General features: G+C 50.3%; 2 protein-coding genes across 3 annotated transcripts in view; one reads left to right on the top strand and one right to left on the bottom strand.

The window, feature by feature from the left end:
• Window positions 1–10,964, bottom strand: part of HPS4 (HPS4 biogenesis of lysosomal organelles complex 3 subunit 2) — a 22,121-nt gene extending 11,157 nt beyond the window's left edge. Inside the window, exons 1-9 of one of the 2 annotated variants that reach the window (XM_044990312.1) lie at window positions 10,830–10,964; window positions 8,867–9,582; window positions 7,562–7,652; window positions 6,507–6,650; window positions 5,363–5,470; window positions 4,104–4,220; window positions 3,886–3,980; window positions 1,632–1,704; window positions 538–574 (exon numbers count right to left, since the gene is read on the bottom strand). In XM_044990312.1, coding sequence (XP_044846247.1) covers window positions 538–574; window positions 1,632–1,704; window positions 3,886–3,980; window positions 4,104–4,220; window positions 5,363–5,470; window positions 6,507–6,650; window positions 7,562–7,652; window positions 8,867–8,907 — 706 coding nt within the window. In that variant the 5' untranslated portion in view covers window positions 8,908–9,582; window positions 10,830–10,964. Of the gene's footprint in view, window positions 1–537; window positions 575–1,631; window positions 1,705–3,885; window positions 3,981–4,103; window positions 4,221–5,362; window positions 5,471–6,506; window positions 6,651–7,561; window positions 7,653–8,866; window positions 9,583–10,402; window positions 10,420–10,829 lie in introns of those variants that run through there. The other variant, XM_044990313.1, reaches the window with a different exon arrangement.
• On the top strand, window positions 10,861–16,858 carry SRRD (SRR1 domain containing). Its single transcript, XM_044990316.1, has 7 exons — window positions 10,861–11,076; window positions 12,539–12,579; window positions 13,603–13,865; window positions 13,940–14,038; window positions 14,465–14,616; window positions 15,843–15,888; window positions 16,347–16,858. The coding sequence occupies exons 1-7, from the start codon at window positions 10,949–10,951 to the stop codon at window positions 16,527–16,529; spliced, it is 912 nt and encodes a 303-aa protein (XP_044846251.1). The 5' UTR covers window positions 10,861–10,948; the 3' UTR covers window positions 16,530–16,858.

The raw sequence follows: 16,858 nt of genomic DNA, 5'->3' as shown, positions 1-16,858 counted from the left end.
GACGGTCCCAGAGACACCGCAGGGGATGCGAGGAGAGGGCAGCGGAAGAGCTGCCTGACACGAGCTGAACACTCTCAGCTCTAACTCAGCAAAGGGACTAAGCACAGAGTCAAGAAGTCACGAGTCGCTGTTCAGAACTCGAACTCCTGCCTTACGCCCCAAGCTCTGCTTGCATGGTTTTGTCACTGACCGAGTCGACACCCCCCCCCCCCCCATGTGGGACTGACGTTACACACATCTGCTGTTAAGGAGTCCACAGAATTTGTGGGAGAACCTGCCCCTAGATGAGGAAATAGTACCTAGCTCCACCTCACGGTACCCACTTCACACGCTCCGGGTGGGAACTGTCCTACCCAAGTGGATGCACATGGAACTTTAGCTGGGGCTTCAACAGAAGCAGCATGAAGATCTGCCCTGCGATGTTTTAATTGCAGTAGAGGGTAAAATTGGCCTCTCTGAGGGAAACCAGGCCTGGAAAGGGCCGTATGCTCCTGGGACGCAGCTCCCCATTTACACTGTGCAATTAGTGTGGCTTACCATGTTCCTGCAGCACCTCCCCGCCTCCAGGTCCACTCTGAAAGTGAAGCACAGTTATCACTGGCCTACAGTAAGACTGTGTTCAATATTAGCCACCAGGCCATCACACAGGCCCAATCCCAGGGCCCTTGAAATCATTGGGGATCTTCCCACTGGCTGCAGTGGGCTCTGGATCAGGCCCTGAGGGCAATACTGTGCTAAGGCTACTCATGGTCTGCAGTGACTTACTCCTCCGGGAGCCATGCTGAGCTCCGTGGAGCTACCCAGGAAGCAAACATAGGACACAAGATGAGGGAGAGTATCACAGCCTCACCCGGACTGTCTCTGCATGAATATGGCAGGGCACAGTCCTTGTTCATTCCCAGAACCAATGTCAAAGCAGATGCAACAGATGCTTTCCTAATCCGGTGGCATAATGCAACTGCACACAGATCTGCAAGCATGACGCCTCTTGAAAACTGTATCAGTTTAGTAACAAACAGAACAAGTAAACAAAGGGATTACACATGAATAGCAAACGCTGAAGACAACTAACCAGTCAGTGTAACTTATCAATAATAGCAGGGTAAGGTTAAGAGTTATTTTGATGCAAGAGCTGGGATACTCACCTAAGAGGTTACTATACAGAACAAGGAATAGGTCTATTTATTTAATATTTCTTATCGATCAAATTGTGTTAGGCCATATGTTTACAATCCAGCAAGGGACATTTTCCACGCTCCCATTATTATTTTAAGAACAATGAGCACTGAATTAGCTATGAGCATTTCCCCCTTGTTTCTTGGGAAGAAGAACTGAAATCACATAATAAGCATTTAATTTTTCAGCCAATGTAAGTGGTGATCTCTATGTTCATTCATTCTGCATGCTACAAAACAGCAATCTTTGGCCAGGTTAATCGCAGGGTGACAGGAAAAAGGTCCCAAGAGCAGCAGCACTGACTTGACTCCTGAGCGTCAACAAGAATTTTGAATTTCGTTAGACAGGAGAACCATTGAACCATCAAGCAGCCCCGTAAGTGCTGGCTGGACCTATGGTGCGAGTAACACGCAGACTGGGTCCTGATGCTGCTGGGCTTGGGTTTACCACCATACCTTGTCTGCAGCTTCAGTTCCTTGAAGGAGAACCTTGGCAGTGAGAGGAGGTGGAAGCTGCGTGCTCACGATCCTAGCAGGGTAGAACAAACACAACCAGTTCTGAGCAGAGTCACTTGCTGAAGCTCAGACCCCCTTCCCTGTTAGTTTAATGGAGCAGGCAGGTGCAAGGTGCCACTCCAAGTGGGCAGCCACAGATGTTCAGAGCAGGGTTTCAGGTGCTGCTCAGATCTGTTTCATGCCTATGCAGTCCCAGTAGGATCCAAAGCCTACACTGTATCATCTCTCCAGGGCTGTGGTTCTTGCTCTCACAGCCCCAGTACACTCACTGGGGGGAGCTGTGCTCTGCTCTTGCCCCACCCTGACAGCAGGTTCCAAACCCCCTTCTGCTCGCACACGGACACCCCAGCTGAACCCAAGGGGTTTCATGGAACTGAGTCACACACTGACAAGTATGTTCTGAGGTCAAACTAGCACCTGCAGGCAGCAGTAATGGCCCATGGATCTGCGAGGCCCTGAGACACTCCTGCCAGTCCCAGGGTACCTCCTGGAGACGAGTAAGGGGAAGCCACATTCCCCTAGCAAAGCACACAGGAACTCATTGCACGCCCACAACAGTCTGTGCGCAGGGCCCAGATCCTAGTGCTGCTAGGATGTGCCTGTGAGCTGACAGAGCATTCTAGGTAATAACATACAGAGTCCTACCCAGCACCCTGTCCTGCAAACCTGTGTCTTTTTGTCCCCTGCACTGGGGGCCTCCTCACATCGCATGACACACAAATGTTCCAGAGAACTCCCTGTGGACTGACAGACCGTGGCAGAGTTTCCAGGACAAAACCAGACAAGACAATAGATGGGGGCTGCCGGTTCTTGGGGAACATTTTGTCTGGCTGGCAGGTGAGAGGATGGGGTATTTAATGTAAAGTACTATAGACAGGTGGGCAGGGCAGCCCTTTAAGGACAGTTTGCTGTGATTGAACACTGGGGCAGTTCCACGCTGGATCAGCAAAAGCAAACTTGCCTGCTGGGTATTTACCCTTCGTTGGGGGGCCTGGTTTTGGCGAGTGAAGAGTAAAAGTGACCCAAGGCAAATAAAACCCTGTGCAGGCAAAGCCCTCCCCACTCCCACTGCAGAGCTGGGCAATGGTAGAGGAAAGGAGCAGGAAAAGCTGCACTAATGCTGTGGTGACACTGGCCTCTCCGGCAGGCACACCAGCAAGCCCAGAGAAAGGACCACTCTGGTCCCTTCACTTATCCCCAGCAGAGATGCAGGTTCTGCAAGAGACTCAAACACAAGGCGCTCTCTCTTTGTGGCACTGGGGTGAGGCTTGCAGGTTCCCAGGGGTCTGTTTGGGGATTCCTAGAAGATGTTGCAAGGAACTTGGTGGCCAAGTGGCCCAGAGTCTTTCTGGTTAAAGGGGTTTTGCACAAGAGAAGAGTTTCTGCCCACAAGAAAAATCAATATGCTGGAGAAGTCGGAGGCACATATCAGTGATGGGACCACATGGGGAGTTCAAGGGCACCCAGGCTCTGCGCAACTCACACATGAACATAAGGCCCAGTTTCATGCCAGACCTCCACTCCCATAAGGGTTTTGCACTTGCAACAAGATGCCCGGATGCTAAGAACTACAGGGAAAACATCACCCATGTGATTTGCTGTGCGTGTGAAGCCACCCCTATAAAAAGGATGACCTGGCTCTGAGATCAATCACTCAGACTTGGTCAGATGCACTCACTGCAAAGCAAGTTTCCACCTCTTGCCAGATGTGTCATTGACACACACGACACAGAGGTCTTCTAGCAGCACCCAAAGGACTTACTGACTTCTGCCACAAGGAAATGCCTGAACTCCCTAATCCCCTGGCTCTGTAGGATGTTCTCTGTCCCCAGAGGCTCTCTTTGCCCTGGCACAATGCCACAGCTGTAGTCTTCAACTGTCCACAGATAATCTTTGGCTGAATAAAGCCAGCATTTCTCCTCCCTTTTCCTGCATCCATTCCGGTCAGTGTGGATAGTGTCACCTGGCCAGCAAGCCAGTCATTTTAAGAAAACAAAACCATTATTGGCAAGGCAGGGGAACAGCAGGCTAAGAAAGGGGAAAGGGCAGATCTGAGGTACAGCTGCTGCCCCTCCTCTGCTGGGAGTTTGGGAAAGCAGCACTGGACTGTACAGCCCGAGGAGGGGATTGCCTGCAGTCGACTCAGTTTGAGAACTGACGATCAGTGACTGCCTGGAAGTCCTTGGCTACTCACCGGCCTTTGTAGAGGATGCAACCTGCCAACACTTGGGGTGACCGCTGGCAGGTCTGCAAGATGAGAGCTGCTTTCAGTAACAGCAGAGGGTCCACCTGTGCAGGGAGAGGAAGACAATTAAACCATCAAACCCCAGGGAATAATCCAAGGAGCGAACAGAACTAGATCGGGCACGTCTCAGTATAACAAGCTAACCCTGCAGAGATCAGGAGAGCTACCTTGGTTTTGTCCAAGTTCCAAAGGGAATTGAAGATCTTGTGCAGGTCACTGGTGTTTTTCTGAATATGTTCGATGTACCTGTCCCACTGCGTGCTCAGCTCCTCCCGAGAAAACACCTGAAGAAGAAAGAATCCCCATGGTTAGACAACGCATGGCTGGAGTCGACACAGGATCCAGAGTGCCCAAGGTGGTTAGGTGTCATTAGTTCAGGGAAGCATGTCTCTAAGCAGCAACTCTTCAATGAAACTTCAACCAAAACACTAAACCAAGATCAGGAACTGAATCCAGTCTGCCCAACAGCAAAAGCCCAGCCTAGAGAGGATTTACTATTGCTGGACGAGAGAGGGCAGACAGCACAGGCCGGATACCATAGAAACCCTGCAGCTTAGCCCTCAATCTCAGCTGTCTGCACTGTGCTTTACATTACTGAAAAGAGAGACCAGGTGGGGAAAGACCCCTCCAACCTGGGATGGGATGCTGAGAGCCTCGCTAGACAGACAGACAGAGGGAAGAGAGAGCTCAGACATCATCCAGTTCACCCTCGCAGTCCAGTGACAAGGGGACAGCCCATAAGACCCCAGTGTCCAACATGGACGGCAGCAAGATGAGTGCATGTGACTTTCGGTTGCACCTTGGCATGCAGCAGCAGTTTGTCCTGGGGCAGGAAGTTGCCAGACTCTCTCTACATGCCTCTGGAATACTGCATTCAGGTCTGGGAACACCATTCCCAAATCTGAAGGCATCTAAGAGACAGAAAGATACGCAGAAGTGATGCGAGGCTAGAGAAACAAAGTTAGGTTTGCGTAGCTAGGCTGAGGGGAATGGAAACCACCTGCACGTTAATTGAGAAGCCTAAATTCTAAGGAGCAAGAGGAATGATGTACACTGGGGTAGGGACAGTAAGGGAACAGGATGGGGGAAACAAGAGGAGGAGACTTCAGGCTGAACATAGGAATCTTCCCTTGAGGTCATATGTGAGGTCATCTCCCAAGGGAAGTGGGGAGAGCCTCATCACTTGGGATGCCGATGACAACAACACAGAAAAGAGATTCTAGGCACTGATCTTGCCTTGTGGAGATGGGACCTAAGGACCTTCCCAGCTCGCGTTCCTGTGATCTCAGAGCTGCACTGGTGGCAGGAGGGGCAGAGGGAATATGCAAGCCTCCATATAACTGGGCAGGCTTCAGCCGTTCCCAGAGAGGTCCATGCCCTCATCATGATCAGGGAGAAACACTCAACACTGTTCATCAGCAATTACCATGTAAGCATGACACACAGATCCATTGTAAAATCTGAAGAGTCCAATCAGTAGATCCAGAAATTGTCCACAGCTGACATCAGGGAGTTCAATGGTACAGCCCAGCACCTTCAACACACAAGGTTACAGAAAAAACGTTCCTGAAGCAGCCAGGTGACAGGAGAAGCAAACAGCTGCTGCACTCCCCAAAACTCAGTTTGGGAAGCCTCCTAGGTAGCCATATGTCTGGGGAAAAGCAAGGGGCAATGCACGAGAGCCAGGGGGGTCCCTGGCAGCCGAGGTAGAAAGCCAGAGCTCAAGACACATACTCGCCATTCCCTCACAATCTCAGGGCCCTGACCTCTAGTTTAATGGCCGAGAGCATCGTCCCCAAATGGAATATTTCAAGGCTCAGTTCACTAGTTAATGAACTCGAGAAGAGGGTTTCCACTTCTTCCACCAGGGAGCAACGTGGTGCATCAAACTTCTGAGAATCCATGAAAGTATCTAGACTGTCGGGGGGGGGGGTTCTGCCTCTTCGGGAGAGCTTCCTGCAGCGTGGCTTTACCCCACCTGAGTGGGTCTGCCCACTGAACGAGTGGAGAACGAGCCAGTTCTCAGAGCATGTGACCACATCACATCAGAGAAACCAGATCTGTCCCTAAAATGAGAAGTCCACCATCACTGCCAATGAGCTTTGTAGCAGGGAATGAGCATCCCAAGCTCTTTGTTGTAAGCTACATTCTATGGAGCTCTGTTTTCACACTTTTCCACTGGCCCACAAACCCTCTCTAGCTGTCGAATCCTACAGCTGCAGGTCTCTGCTGAATGCTGCCAGGCCATTGCCACTAGCACCCTAAGAACATAAGAATGGCCAAACTGGGCCCGACCAAAGGTCCAACTAGCCCAGTATCCTGTCTGCTGACTGTGGCCAATGCCAGATGCCCCAGAGGGAATGAACAGAACAGGGAATCATCAAGTGACCCATTCCCTGTTGTCCATTGCCAGCTTCTGGCAAAGAGGCTAGAGACTCCATCCCTGCCCATCCTAGCTAATAGCCATTGCTGGACCTATCAAACAATACAAGTACTTAGTTTGATACAATAGCAGATACTTTCTCTTACTATTCGAGCTCCTCACATGCCTCCTGTTCGCTGTAACTCACCCAGAGATACTCTCCATCCACCCTTACTGCAAACTTGAGCTTTCTCAGCCGAATGAGACTCGGGGGAGCACTGGAGATCTCCGTTACACAGCGCACCACTCCTGCAATCTGTCCACACAGCAGCTCCTGCTGGTCAAGGAGAGTCTGTGAGAGGAAAGGGAGGAGGAAAGAGTGAATTTTGCAGCATTCCTGGCAAGCTGGAAAGGCACATTTACAAAGCAGCATGATGGAACTGGTGATGATAAAGTAACCGACGGTGTTTACTATACTATATGGAACAAAGGCTTGATAACACCAGGCAAAATGCACTGCCTTTTCATCCCAGTCCCTGAGGCTGAAGTCTTATTTAAGCACAAGTAACCCTACCAAGAGAACAAGAATTAGTGAGTCTTATCCCTAGGGGATATTTGTCCGTATCCCCACCATAGAATGGAGCATTATGGAGAGGCCCATAACCGAAATAGCGGAGTGCTAAAGAACAGTGTAAGGTGCGCTACACAGAGCCATATAGGGTACGTCTACACTGCAATAAAATCCAGTGGCTCGGAGTCTTAGATCCTGAGAAAGCTGGCTCGGACTGCAGGGCTAAAAACAGCCACGTAGACACTCGGGCTGAAGCCTGGGCTCGGAGACCCACCCCCCATCCCTGGGTTTCAGAGACCAGGCTCCAGGCTGAGCCCCACCCTCTACACTGCTATTTTCACTCCCACAGCCTGAGCCCCATGACCTAGACCAGCTGTGGCCGTGCCATGGTCTTTTACTGCACTGAAGGTGAACCCATAGGTGCCTAAGGCTGGGGAACAAGAAGTGCCGTGGATCAAGACTGAGGTATGTTGGCAGAGCTGCACTATACATGGCCTTAAAAATACAATAAAAATAAAAATAAAGAAACTTTTTATAAACACCAAAGTTACAAATTTAACCAAACCCAGATATTTACAAGCCCCACCATTCCAAGAACAGAAGGTTGGCTTTGCATGTACTTTATATATAAAATTGTTTGCAACTTGACAGACAGACAGACATTTGGGAAAAAATCAAAAAGCAGGCATTACCTGAGAGGGATAAAAGTAGCAAATGCCAGCTCTTGTGGGATCCCCTTCTTCCTTTACCTTTGAGCCATCATAAAGGAAAAAGTAGTTCCACCTGCAAAACCAAAGTATTGACACGATGGAAGATGTTTGCTGTCCCCAACCAAGTCAAATTGATATTTCTTCCCACCCTCCAGTTCTCTCAAGCAGAGCTCTGCTATTTATGATGCGATACACAAGTGTTTAAAAGAAACAGGAATGGCAGATGTGCATCATTCCTGCATGCAGCCTCACCCACTGATTTTGGAGATGGAATCGGGATGGAGAAGGAAGACTCCAAAGATCTGGGCTATTAAACTCTCCCAACTTTCTGGGTTTAAAATAGAGGACAGGAAACCTGTGGCTAAGCCTAGAGAAGAAGGATCACATATCCATGCCTATTTTCCAAGTCTGATAACACAGAGCATTTATCACTATGTATTTGGGAAAAATTCTCAACTACACGCAGCTTGGAATGGTTTCCAATAGCTTCATTGGCTCTTACTTCATGTTGAACCATCTCCACATGTGCAAAAAAGCACTAAAAAGGGAGGTTCCTCCTGACCGGTGACGGTCTTAGTTTTGGGTCCTTACTGATTTACTAGACATCTTTTAGCTACTGTTTTCATTGTAGGCTGCATGTTCCAGTCATAAACTTTGTGCACAACAGCCCACAAGCAAGAGTGTTACAAAGAGTGCTAACTAAATCTCATGAAGTCTGGAACGAGACAACTGTGCAATTCAAAAAGGTGAAGCTAAAGAACACAAGTTATTCTCCACCAAAAAGCAGAGACTAAACTTGGGCTCTCAGAGCATTCCTGGAATGCCCCACCAGTGAGACAGGAAGGTTGGTAAGGCATTGCTTTAGAAATCAGATCTCAATTCTATCCTGGGCTCTGTCACAGATTCCCTAGGACGCCTAAGGCCAGTCGTTTAATCTCTCTGCCTCAGTTTCCCACCTGTATAATGGTGACAATAACATCCCTGTGAGGATAAAATTCATCAATGTTTATGTGGCATTCACATATTACTGGGAGGAGCACCTTAGAGCCCATAATTGATAGGTTGTGATCCTGCAGCAACTAGCCAGAGACTGGGGGATTCTTGTACCAACACCTCAGGGAGTCTCTCTCCCATTCTGATGACATGGGGGCACTATACATAACTCAAACATGCTAGGATGATGTGCATGCACATCTGTTGGCATGTTGTTGACAGGCCCATTCTGGCCTCCATGTCAGTCATGAAACATTCCCTTGCAACTCTAGAGGAATGATGAGTGCTACTCACCAAGAAGCTGAGTTTGGTTCTGATAAAATGGGGCTGGCCATTTACATCAGATTATCTTAATCATGTCTTGTCGCCCTCACTTTCTCCTCCAAAGCAAATGATGCAAACAACTCATTTTTTTCAGCAGTAAATGTATTGTTCCACAAACGCAGACTGTGGAAACTTCAGTGGGTTTTGGCTTTAGGTGATGAATATGTTGGAGATTTTGTTAAAATACTGATGTCAACAGTGTTCCTTGTGGCTTATTTACATGAAGAGTAAATCCACCAAAGTGCCTTCATTTTGGAGGTTTATCCCACAACTACATGGAAACCTTGCAGAGCCTAGGCAACATTAAAGTCTCTTCAAAACTTGTGTTAATCAATTCTGAGACTGAATCAACAAAACTACTTTATGAGAATGTTCCAAACAGGAGGAAAACCACCTTAGTGCCTGCAATGAATGAGAAAGCTCAGAAAGCATGAATATGGTCATCAGAAACAAAGAGCTACAAGAGGCAGATCTCAAGACACTACACTGGTTCTTTCAAGTTTATTATTTTGTATTTAAGTGGCTATCTGTGCAAAAAGTCATCACTACACAGAGATTACTCTCAGAGGAGCTCCCATTTAGGGACCTTCTGCTGAAGATACAGATCCTTGAATATGTCTTTGCTTGTGTGATACAAAGCTGAATGGTTTCCTGTGGTCTCCAGTGTTGATGTTGCTCTTCTAATCCTAGAGTAAAGAATGAATGGATTAATGCTCAGATAGCTTTGCTCAACTGACATGTGATCCTACAGAGAGCAGCTGACATCCATTCAACAACAAAACTAACCTGTGCATGAGTGACACATGGGACAGAAACAAGGCTTCCATTTAAACAGCAAAATTACATTTAATACGCTTGGAATATCACCTGGTTACATCTGGGCTTAATCATGCATGTTGCTGACAATCAGATAGGAAAGATCCTAACAGGAATACAAGGAGCTAGGAAAATGATGGAACAGCTAGTATAAGGGCTGCACTGGTCACTTAATTGAACCAAATTTGATTTTTTATCTTAATAACGGGAACATAGGGATTGCTATAGCAGATCAGATCAGTTATTTAGTTTGCTATCCTGTGTACAACAGTAGCCTGTATCAGATTCTTCAGAACAGGCACAAAACCCCTGTAATAGAAAAACCTGCTCACAGGAGAAGTTTTTTCCTAACTCCCATTAGTAAGTGGTTTCCCTTCGTTGTTGCCTCTCATCTAAGGGCCTGAAAGGGCTCTATGAAAAGTTATGCCTCACATCACGATTGAGGCAAGTAAGAGAGGCACTGTATACCAAACCCTTCCCCCCTCAACCTCTGAAAGTCAGCAACCTCCAGGATAAAAGCATTACACCCCGACTAGGGCAGGAAGTGAACAATCACCCACCCAACACACCGCAGAGGGAAGTTAGGGAGCAGAATGGAGTTAACCAAATCGGAATGGTCAGAACAAGAGGGCTGACGCCCCAACTCTTGCGCAAAGCAGCTAAGGATCTTTAGCTACAGGTGCCGGTTACCTCAGCTTTTACTACTCAGCTGGGACGGGGCCGCTGCACTAGCAGAATCCCCCCATCGCCCCTGACTTGGGCATCGCTCAGAACTGACCCAGAGGAGAGACGCACCACGACTGAATCACTGACCCCGAGGTCTCCCCCCAGGCACGGCCCGGGCCCAAACCCCGCCACTTCGGCAGAATCGGAGCCTCTTGTCGGAAAAAAAAGCCTCGAGACCTGCTGGTTCCCAAGAAAAGGTTCCAAAGCCAGCGGGAAATTCACCCCCACCCCGCCCCCGCGGTGACTCCTCTGCTGCCCCGTTAGCTCCGCTGCTGCTGCCCCGTCTCCGCACCCCGGCAGCGGGGACAGGAACCCAACCGAGTTCGCCCGCGTCCCGCCCGCCGCGCCGAGTCCCGCAGCCCGGAGCGCCCCGCCCGGCCCCAGCACCTACCTGAGCGGAGCCACTTCCGGGGCTGGGCCGCCGATCACGTGATACCGACACGTGACCGCCTCCTACGGGTCCCGGGCGGGGACAGCGCGGCGCGCGCCCGCCGCCTCGAGCCGGCGGGGATGGAGCAGGCCGGGCCCTGGCGCTGCGCGGGCCGCTTGAGGCGAGGCCGGGCCCGCGGGCAGCGGACGAGGCCGGGGGGCGAGGCCGGGCACAGCGGGGCGGTGCAGCGGCGGCTCCAGGAGGCCCGGTGAGTGCGGGGCCGCGGCCAGCGCCCGCTCCCAGCCCGGGTCATCGGCGGCCCCGGAGCCCCCTGGGCCACGCAGTCCCCGCCCCGGGCCATACAGCCCTTCCTCGGCCCCGCCCCGGGCCATACAGCCCTTGGCCCCGCCCCCTGCCCCGGGCCATACAGCCCTTGGCCCCGCCCCCTGCCCCAGGCCATACAGCCCTTCCTCGGCCCCGCCCCCCGCCCCGGGCCATACAGCCCTTCCTCGGCCCCTCCCCCCGCCCCGGGCCATACAGCCCTTGGCCCCGCCCCCTGCCCCGGGCCATACAGCCCTTCCTCGGCCCCGCCCCCCCGGGCCATACAGCCCTTGGCCCCGCCCCCTGCCCCGGGCCATACAGCCCTTCCTCGGCCCCGCCCCCCACCCCGGGCCATACAGCCCTTCCTCGGCCCCGCCCCCCCGGACACCTCCCCCCACCCCGGGCCATACTGCCCTTCCTCGGCCCCGCCCCCCCAGACACCTCCCCCCCGCCCCGGGCCATACTGCCCGTCCTCAGCCCCGCCCCCTGCCCCGGGCCATACAGCCCTTGGCCCCGCCCCCTGCCATACAGCCCTTCCTCGGCCCCGCCCCCCCCCCGGGCCATACAGCCCTTCCTCGGCCCCGCCCCCCCGGACACCTCCCCCTGCCCCAGGCCATACAGCCCTTCCTCGGCCCCGCCCCCCCGGACACCTCCCCCCGCCCCGGGCCATACAGCCCTTCCTCGGCCCCGCCCCCTGCCCCGGGCCATACAGCCCTTGGCCCCGCCCCCTGCCCCGGGCCATACAGCCCTTCCTCGGCCCCGCCCCCCAGACACCTCCCCCCGCCCCGGGCCATACAGTCCTTCCTCGGCCCCTCCCCCCCGGACACCTCCCCCCGCCCTGGGCCATACAGCCCTTCCTCGGCCCCGCCCCCCGGACACCTCCCCCCGCCCCGGGCCATACAGCTCTTCCTCGGCCCCCCCCCCGGACACCTCCCCCTGCCCCGGGCCATACAGCCCTTCCTCAGCCCCGCCCCCCGGACACCTCCCCCTGCCCATACAGCTCTTCCTCTGCCTTGCCCCCCCCCCAACACCTTCATGCCGTGCGGTGCCCCGCCCCGCGCTCCCTGGCAGCCCTTCCTCTGCCCCCCCCCCAGCGCCCTGGGCCAATCCCCCCCACACCTCCCCCCTGCCATGCATCCCTTCCTCTGCCCCCCCCCCCCTTGCCACAGGGCCCCAGGACACCCCCCTGCCCCAGCCGGGATCCCTCTCCTCTGCACACTCCCCACAGAGCAGCCCCCCAGGCGGGTCCCCACCAGCTCAGCCTGACTCTCCCTTCAGCCCACCGGCCCAGGCCTGGCTCCTCCTGCCCTGCTAGGTTGCCCCAGACCCATTCCCGTCTGCATGGCCACCCTGCCCCCTCCAGCACCCTTCCCCCGCCGCCGGTGACAGCTGCACTTTCCCTCTCCCAGAGAAGAGTTGCTGAGCTCCCCGTTCTGGGCCTGCGGTCAGAGTAAGTAGAACCTGCTGGAGTCGGTCACTGCTGGCTGGTCCGGTTCTCTCGCTGCCTGGTGCTGGTTTGCTGGCTGTGGGGGAACAGCCTGCAGTGGGAACTGACGGCTGAACTGGGAACGGTGTCCCTAGCCTCTCTTTGTCAGAGGGTGGAGATGGATGGAAGGAGGGAGATCACTTATGTTCTTTAAACCAGGCCCGGGCTCCTTCCAGCCCAAAACTCCTGCAGCTGGCTGCTGTGGTGGAGTGGCCCCATGGAGAATGGGAGATGGCGAATGTGTGATGGTCCTGCTTCAGACTCATGTCACGAGCAGGACAAGTTGAAATGAGTGCACTTGAGGGCTAGATGTAAGACTGACTGAGCCCATACCTTTCCCCTGCAGTTCTTGTTTGACTGTCAGCTGTGGGGTCACTTCTGAAATTTAGACCACAAGCTCTTCGGGCCAGGTTCTGTAACTTGCTTCATTTCTGTGAAGCACCTACCATGTTTTTGGCTGCCCCATAATAAAAAAAAACATGGCCACAACTGAGAAGCCAAAGAGATATCGCCTTTATCACAAGCATAAGGTTCACCTTTGCTCATCTCCACCTCTGTAAAATCACGTCTAAGGGAATAAAAGCATGATAAATGCCCCCCAATGGGATTATACACCATTTGCAAAATATTCTGTTCTAAAGTTCTTGCATGTGGCTCTATTCTGCAGCCGCTCTTACAGAGATGTGCTAACTTAGTCACTGACTCAGACTGTTTTGGGTTGGGAAATTAAGAGGTTTTCCTCACTTGCTGCCCATCCATCTATTTTGTGCCCTACTCCCTGAGACAGTGAATCACATCAATATTCTTTCTACCAGGGAGAACTGGGCTGGTCCCAGCAGCGCAGTGAGTGGGGCTTCCTTCTGGAAAAAGTGTGCGCTGCCTCAGCAGCAAATGTGAGGTTTAAAGATATACATTAGAACAGGACGTATATAAGCATATCTCATACTTCTGCATTTCTGACACCTGCCTGACATTCACTTTCTCCAGGAGCCATCCAAGAATCCCTCAGCAAATGCTTAGAGCAAGGGGAAAAAACACCAGGGTCTATGTCAGAAGTCCTGTGTTCATTTGAAAACCTGCAACTTGAACCATCCCATCAGTCAGTTACAAAACCCAGTTCGCATTCAGGAGAGTCAGCTTGCAAAAGCAGTCACTTACAGTGTGTATGTTATGGCATTGGAAGCTTTTCCTCGTGTGTCATTTCTCGCTACCAACTAGCATTCTTGCTTCTGTTACTGGAGAAGTTACAGGTAAGAACTATACCCTATGTTTAAATAGCTGGATACTTGTCCCTGTAACGTTTAACACTTTTTCTTTCTTGCAGATTCCCAAAAGTCAGTGCTATATTTTTGATCCTTTATTTTCCGAATTGGAAATTAGTGTTCTGAATGACCTCGGTGTAACAGTTGTCCTGGAGAATGAGGTAAGGTGGATTAAGGCTGGGATCTCTAAAATGTAAGTAACATTTATTCAATGAACAGAAAAAAGGAGCACTCCAGAGAAATTAAAAACAATCCTTCCTACATGTGCATTTGATGCAGACATATTGCAGGGTTTTTGCCTTTCACTTAATTTTAGTCTGGTCAATGCAAAGTTTCTCCTGTAGCCCTTTTATGGTTCTGACAGAGGGTCTAAGTCACATTTTAGTTATGCAGCACTTCTATGAAAGTGGCATGTTTCCCATGGCATCAACTTTTCCCTGGGAGATGGGATGGAACTTTCAGCCAGCCAAGAAATCTGCTGGGCTTAAACAATGTTGAGCGCTTTTGAGTGCCACTGAGTGGGCCCTAGTGCTTACAGAACCAGGGAAGCTGATTGAGTAACCTTAAGGAATGCTGTTTATCTGCAGGAGGGAAAACACCACATTCATGAATTCACCATCTTTTATATGATCCACTGTGGAAAAGCGTTGTATAACAATCTGCTCTGGAGTAACTGGTCTGTAGATGCACTGCCCAAAATGATCATTATTGGAAACAGTTTTAAAGGGATTGAGGAAAGGTAGGTACCCAAAAACAATTAACGTCCTCCCATCTAAGGCAGAATTTCATTCACTAACTCTCACTACAACAGTAATCCTTTATGCTTACCTGCTTCTGTGATATCTTCACAAACACTGGAGGAGCTGTCTTTTCACACACAACTTAAAATCATCAGTGCAAATGTCTTCTGCAGTTTAAGGTTTTAAGGTTCAATCCATCAACAAAGCTTTGACTTGCTGCCAAGTCTGTGGCCTTTTAGATAAGATCTAGTCAATTAAACTTCCATGCACCCTGCTTTGGGGATTACAACACTGCTGAGGTGCGAGGCGCTCTTCTGTAGAGCACTGACGATTTGGGAGGCCTCTGGCTTCCTGTTCTTGAGACTGGGCAAGATTCGGTCACCGGAGCAGTGCAGGTCTCAGTGTTTATACATTTCACTGTTCTGCTTGTGGGCAGGCACAGCAGGGAAAGATTAATATGTATCTGTGATTGAAAACGGATCCTGAGGTGTTGTGTTATAAACCAGTTTTAGCCACAGAGCTAAACCTTGCTCCTCTGGCTCATGGGATGTGGCCATTGATTCAGCTGGAACAGAACTAGGCTTCAGTGGGCATGAGCAGGCCCCTCCCGTGAAGTCTGGGAGTGTCTACACTGTACCTCCAAACTGACTGTTTTGCAAGGTACAAGCAGCATCACAAGGGCAGCTAAAGAAATTGTTTATCCTACTACATTACCTCAGCCTTCCCCACTGGAGTTGCCAGATGTCTAGACCACTCCTGACATTGGAAAGGTTATGGGCTAAGATCACCACCTGCAGAGCAAGACCATGCACTTGTAAACTTGTGACATGTCACTTTCGAAACATGCAGCCTCTGCCTTATTGCTGACTTTGTCCTTTTTCTCCATACTCCTGTAACGTCTGAGCAGACCTCAGAATAACCTGAGTTCATTACAAACCAATATTTAAATGTGTTCAAAATTGCCCCTTGTACAGGCCCAGTTGCTTTTTCTAGTTTTCACATGCACACAGAAATAAGTAGTGAGGTAGACTCCATCGAGCTAAACTAAGCGTGATGCTAAGGGCTTCATCTGTGCTTTCCTTCGAATAGACACTTTATACATTCTGTACAACTTGCCTTGTGTGTTATCTAACTTCATGTTGTCTCTTAATACAACATGCTTCCAAAACACAAATCAACAGTAAAGTCAATTGGTTCCAGTACTAATGTTTGTCTTTGTTTCTAGGTTGTTGGCAAGAATATTAGAGCGAGATTATTTGTACATAGCAAAGGTACAATTTACTATTTTAAGAAACATGAATATATTGTATTGGATAGTCACCTCAGTCTCTAGATATTGATGATAAATTAATGAGAACAGTTACATAATTTTTGTGATAATCCCTTTTATTGGTTCTCGCATGCCAGAGCAGTGCTTTTCAACCTGTGGTAGTTCACAGATTGTTTAAGGTTTCCAAAGGGTTTAAGGTTTCACACCTCAAATAAAAAATGTTTAGGGGTCAGTAAATGAAAGAATGGCTAGAAAACCATTGTGCTACAGCTAAAGGGGTCTGGCAGGAGCCCAGCTCAGCTGTTTAAGGGCTGGATGATACATTGCATGCAAGATTTTAGCTTGGCTTCCCAGAGTTTCATGTGTTCTAGTTTCCACACATTTTACCAAGATTGATTTTGATTATGGAAACCATGTTCTATTGTATCTTGCATAATTATGCTGTTCAACCATGTCTAGGTTTTAAAAGGGACAGAGGAAGCTGCATTTCCAATTCATCCTCAGTATATGGATATATTTAATGACACCTCCATCCACTGGTTTCCTTTACAAAAACTCAAGGAGCTCCCAACAGAAACCTGGCGGTTTCAGGAAGAGCCAATGTACCAGGAATGCGATGACCTGGAGATTATCAGGAAATAGGACAAAAGGAGTTGTTTCATGCTAGGACCAGACTGAAATGGAACTTTTAATTACTCCCTGGAGTTTGTGCCTATTTTTACAGGGCTACATTCACTTATAGTAAGGGGATGTTAAGCTCACTTACCACAACTATCTATATAAAGTGGGGGCTGGTTGACACATTTAGCCAGAAATCTTGAAGGCAGCAGCAGTGTCTGCGACCAGAGCTTAATGTAACAGATTTTTCTCAGAGGTAGTGACCTTTTGTAAAAGGTGAAAACTGTATGTTAGCTTACACTCTATTTATTATTCACTAAATAAAGTCATACTAGTTTTTTCATTTTGCTTAA

Source organism: Mauremys mutica, chromosome 16, assembly GCF_020497125.1.
Source record: "Mauremys mutica isolate MM-2020 ecotype Southern chromosome 16, ASM2049712v1, whole genome shotgun sequence".
NCBI classification, from domain to species: domain Eukaryota; kingdom Metazoa; phylum Chordata; order Testudines; family Geoemydidae; genus Mauremys; species Mauremys mutica.
The sequence above is the reverse complement of the archived record's forward strand: the minus strand, read 5'-3'. Positions and strand labels throughout refer to the sequence as shown.

Excerpts from the sequence above, each read along its gene's own strand:
- SRRD (XM_044990316.1), top strand. The coding sequence starts at position 10,949 with ATGGAGCAGGCCGGGCCCTGGCGCTGCGCGGGCCGCTTGAGGCGAGGC. Across the intron at positions 12,580-13,602 it reads GTTCTGGGCCTGCGGTCAGA|GAGCCATCCAAGAATCCCTC; the intron begins GTAAGTAGAACC and ends CACTTTCTCCAG. Across the intron at positions 15,889-16,346 it reads ATTATTTGTACATAGCAAAG|GTTTTAAAAGGGACAGAGGA; the intron begins GTACAATTTACT and ends AACCATGTCTAG.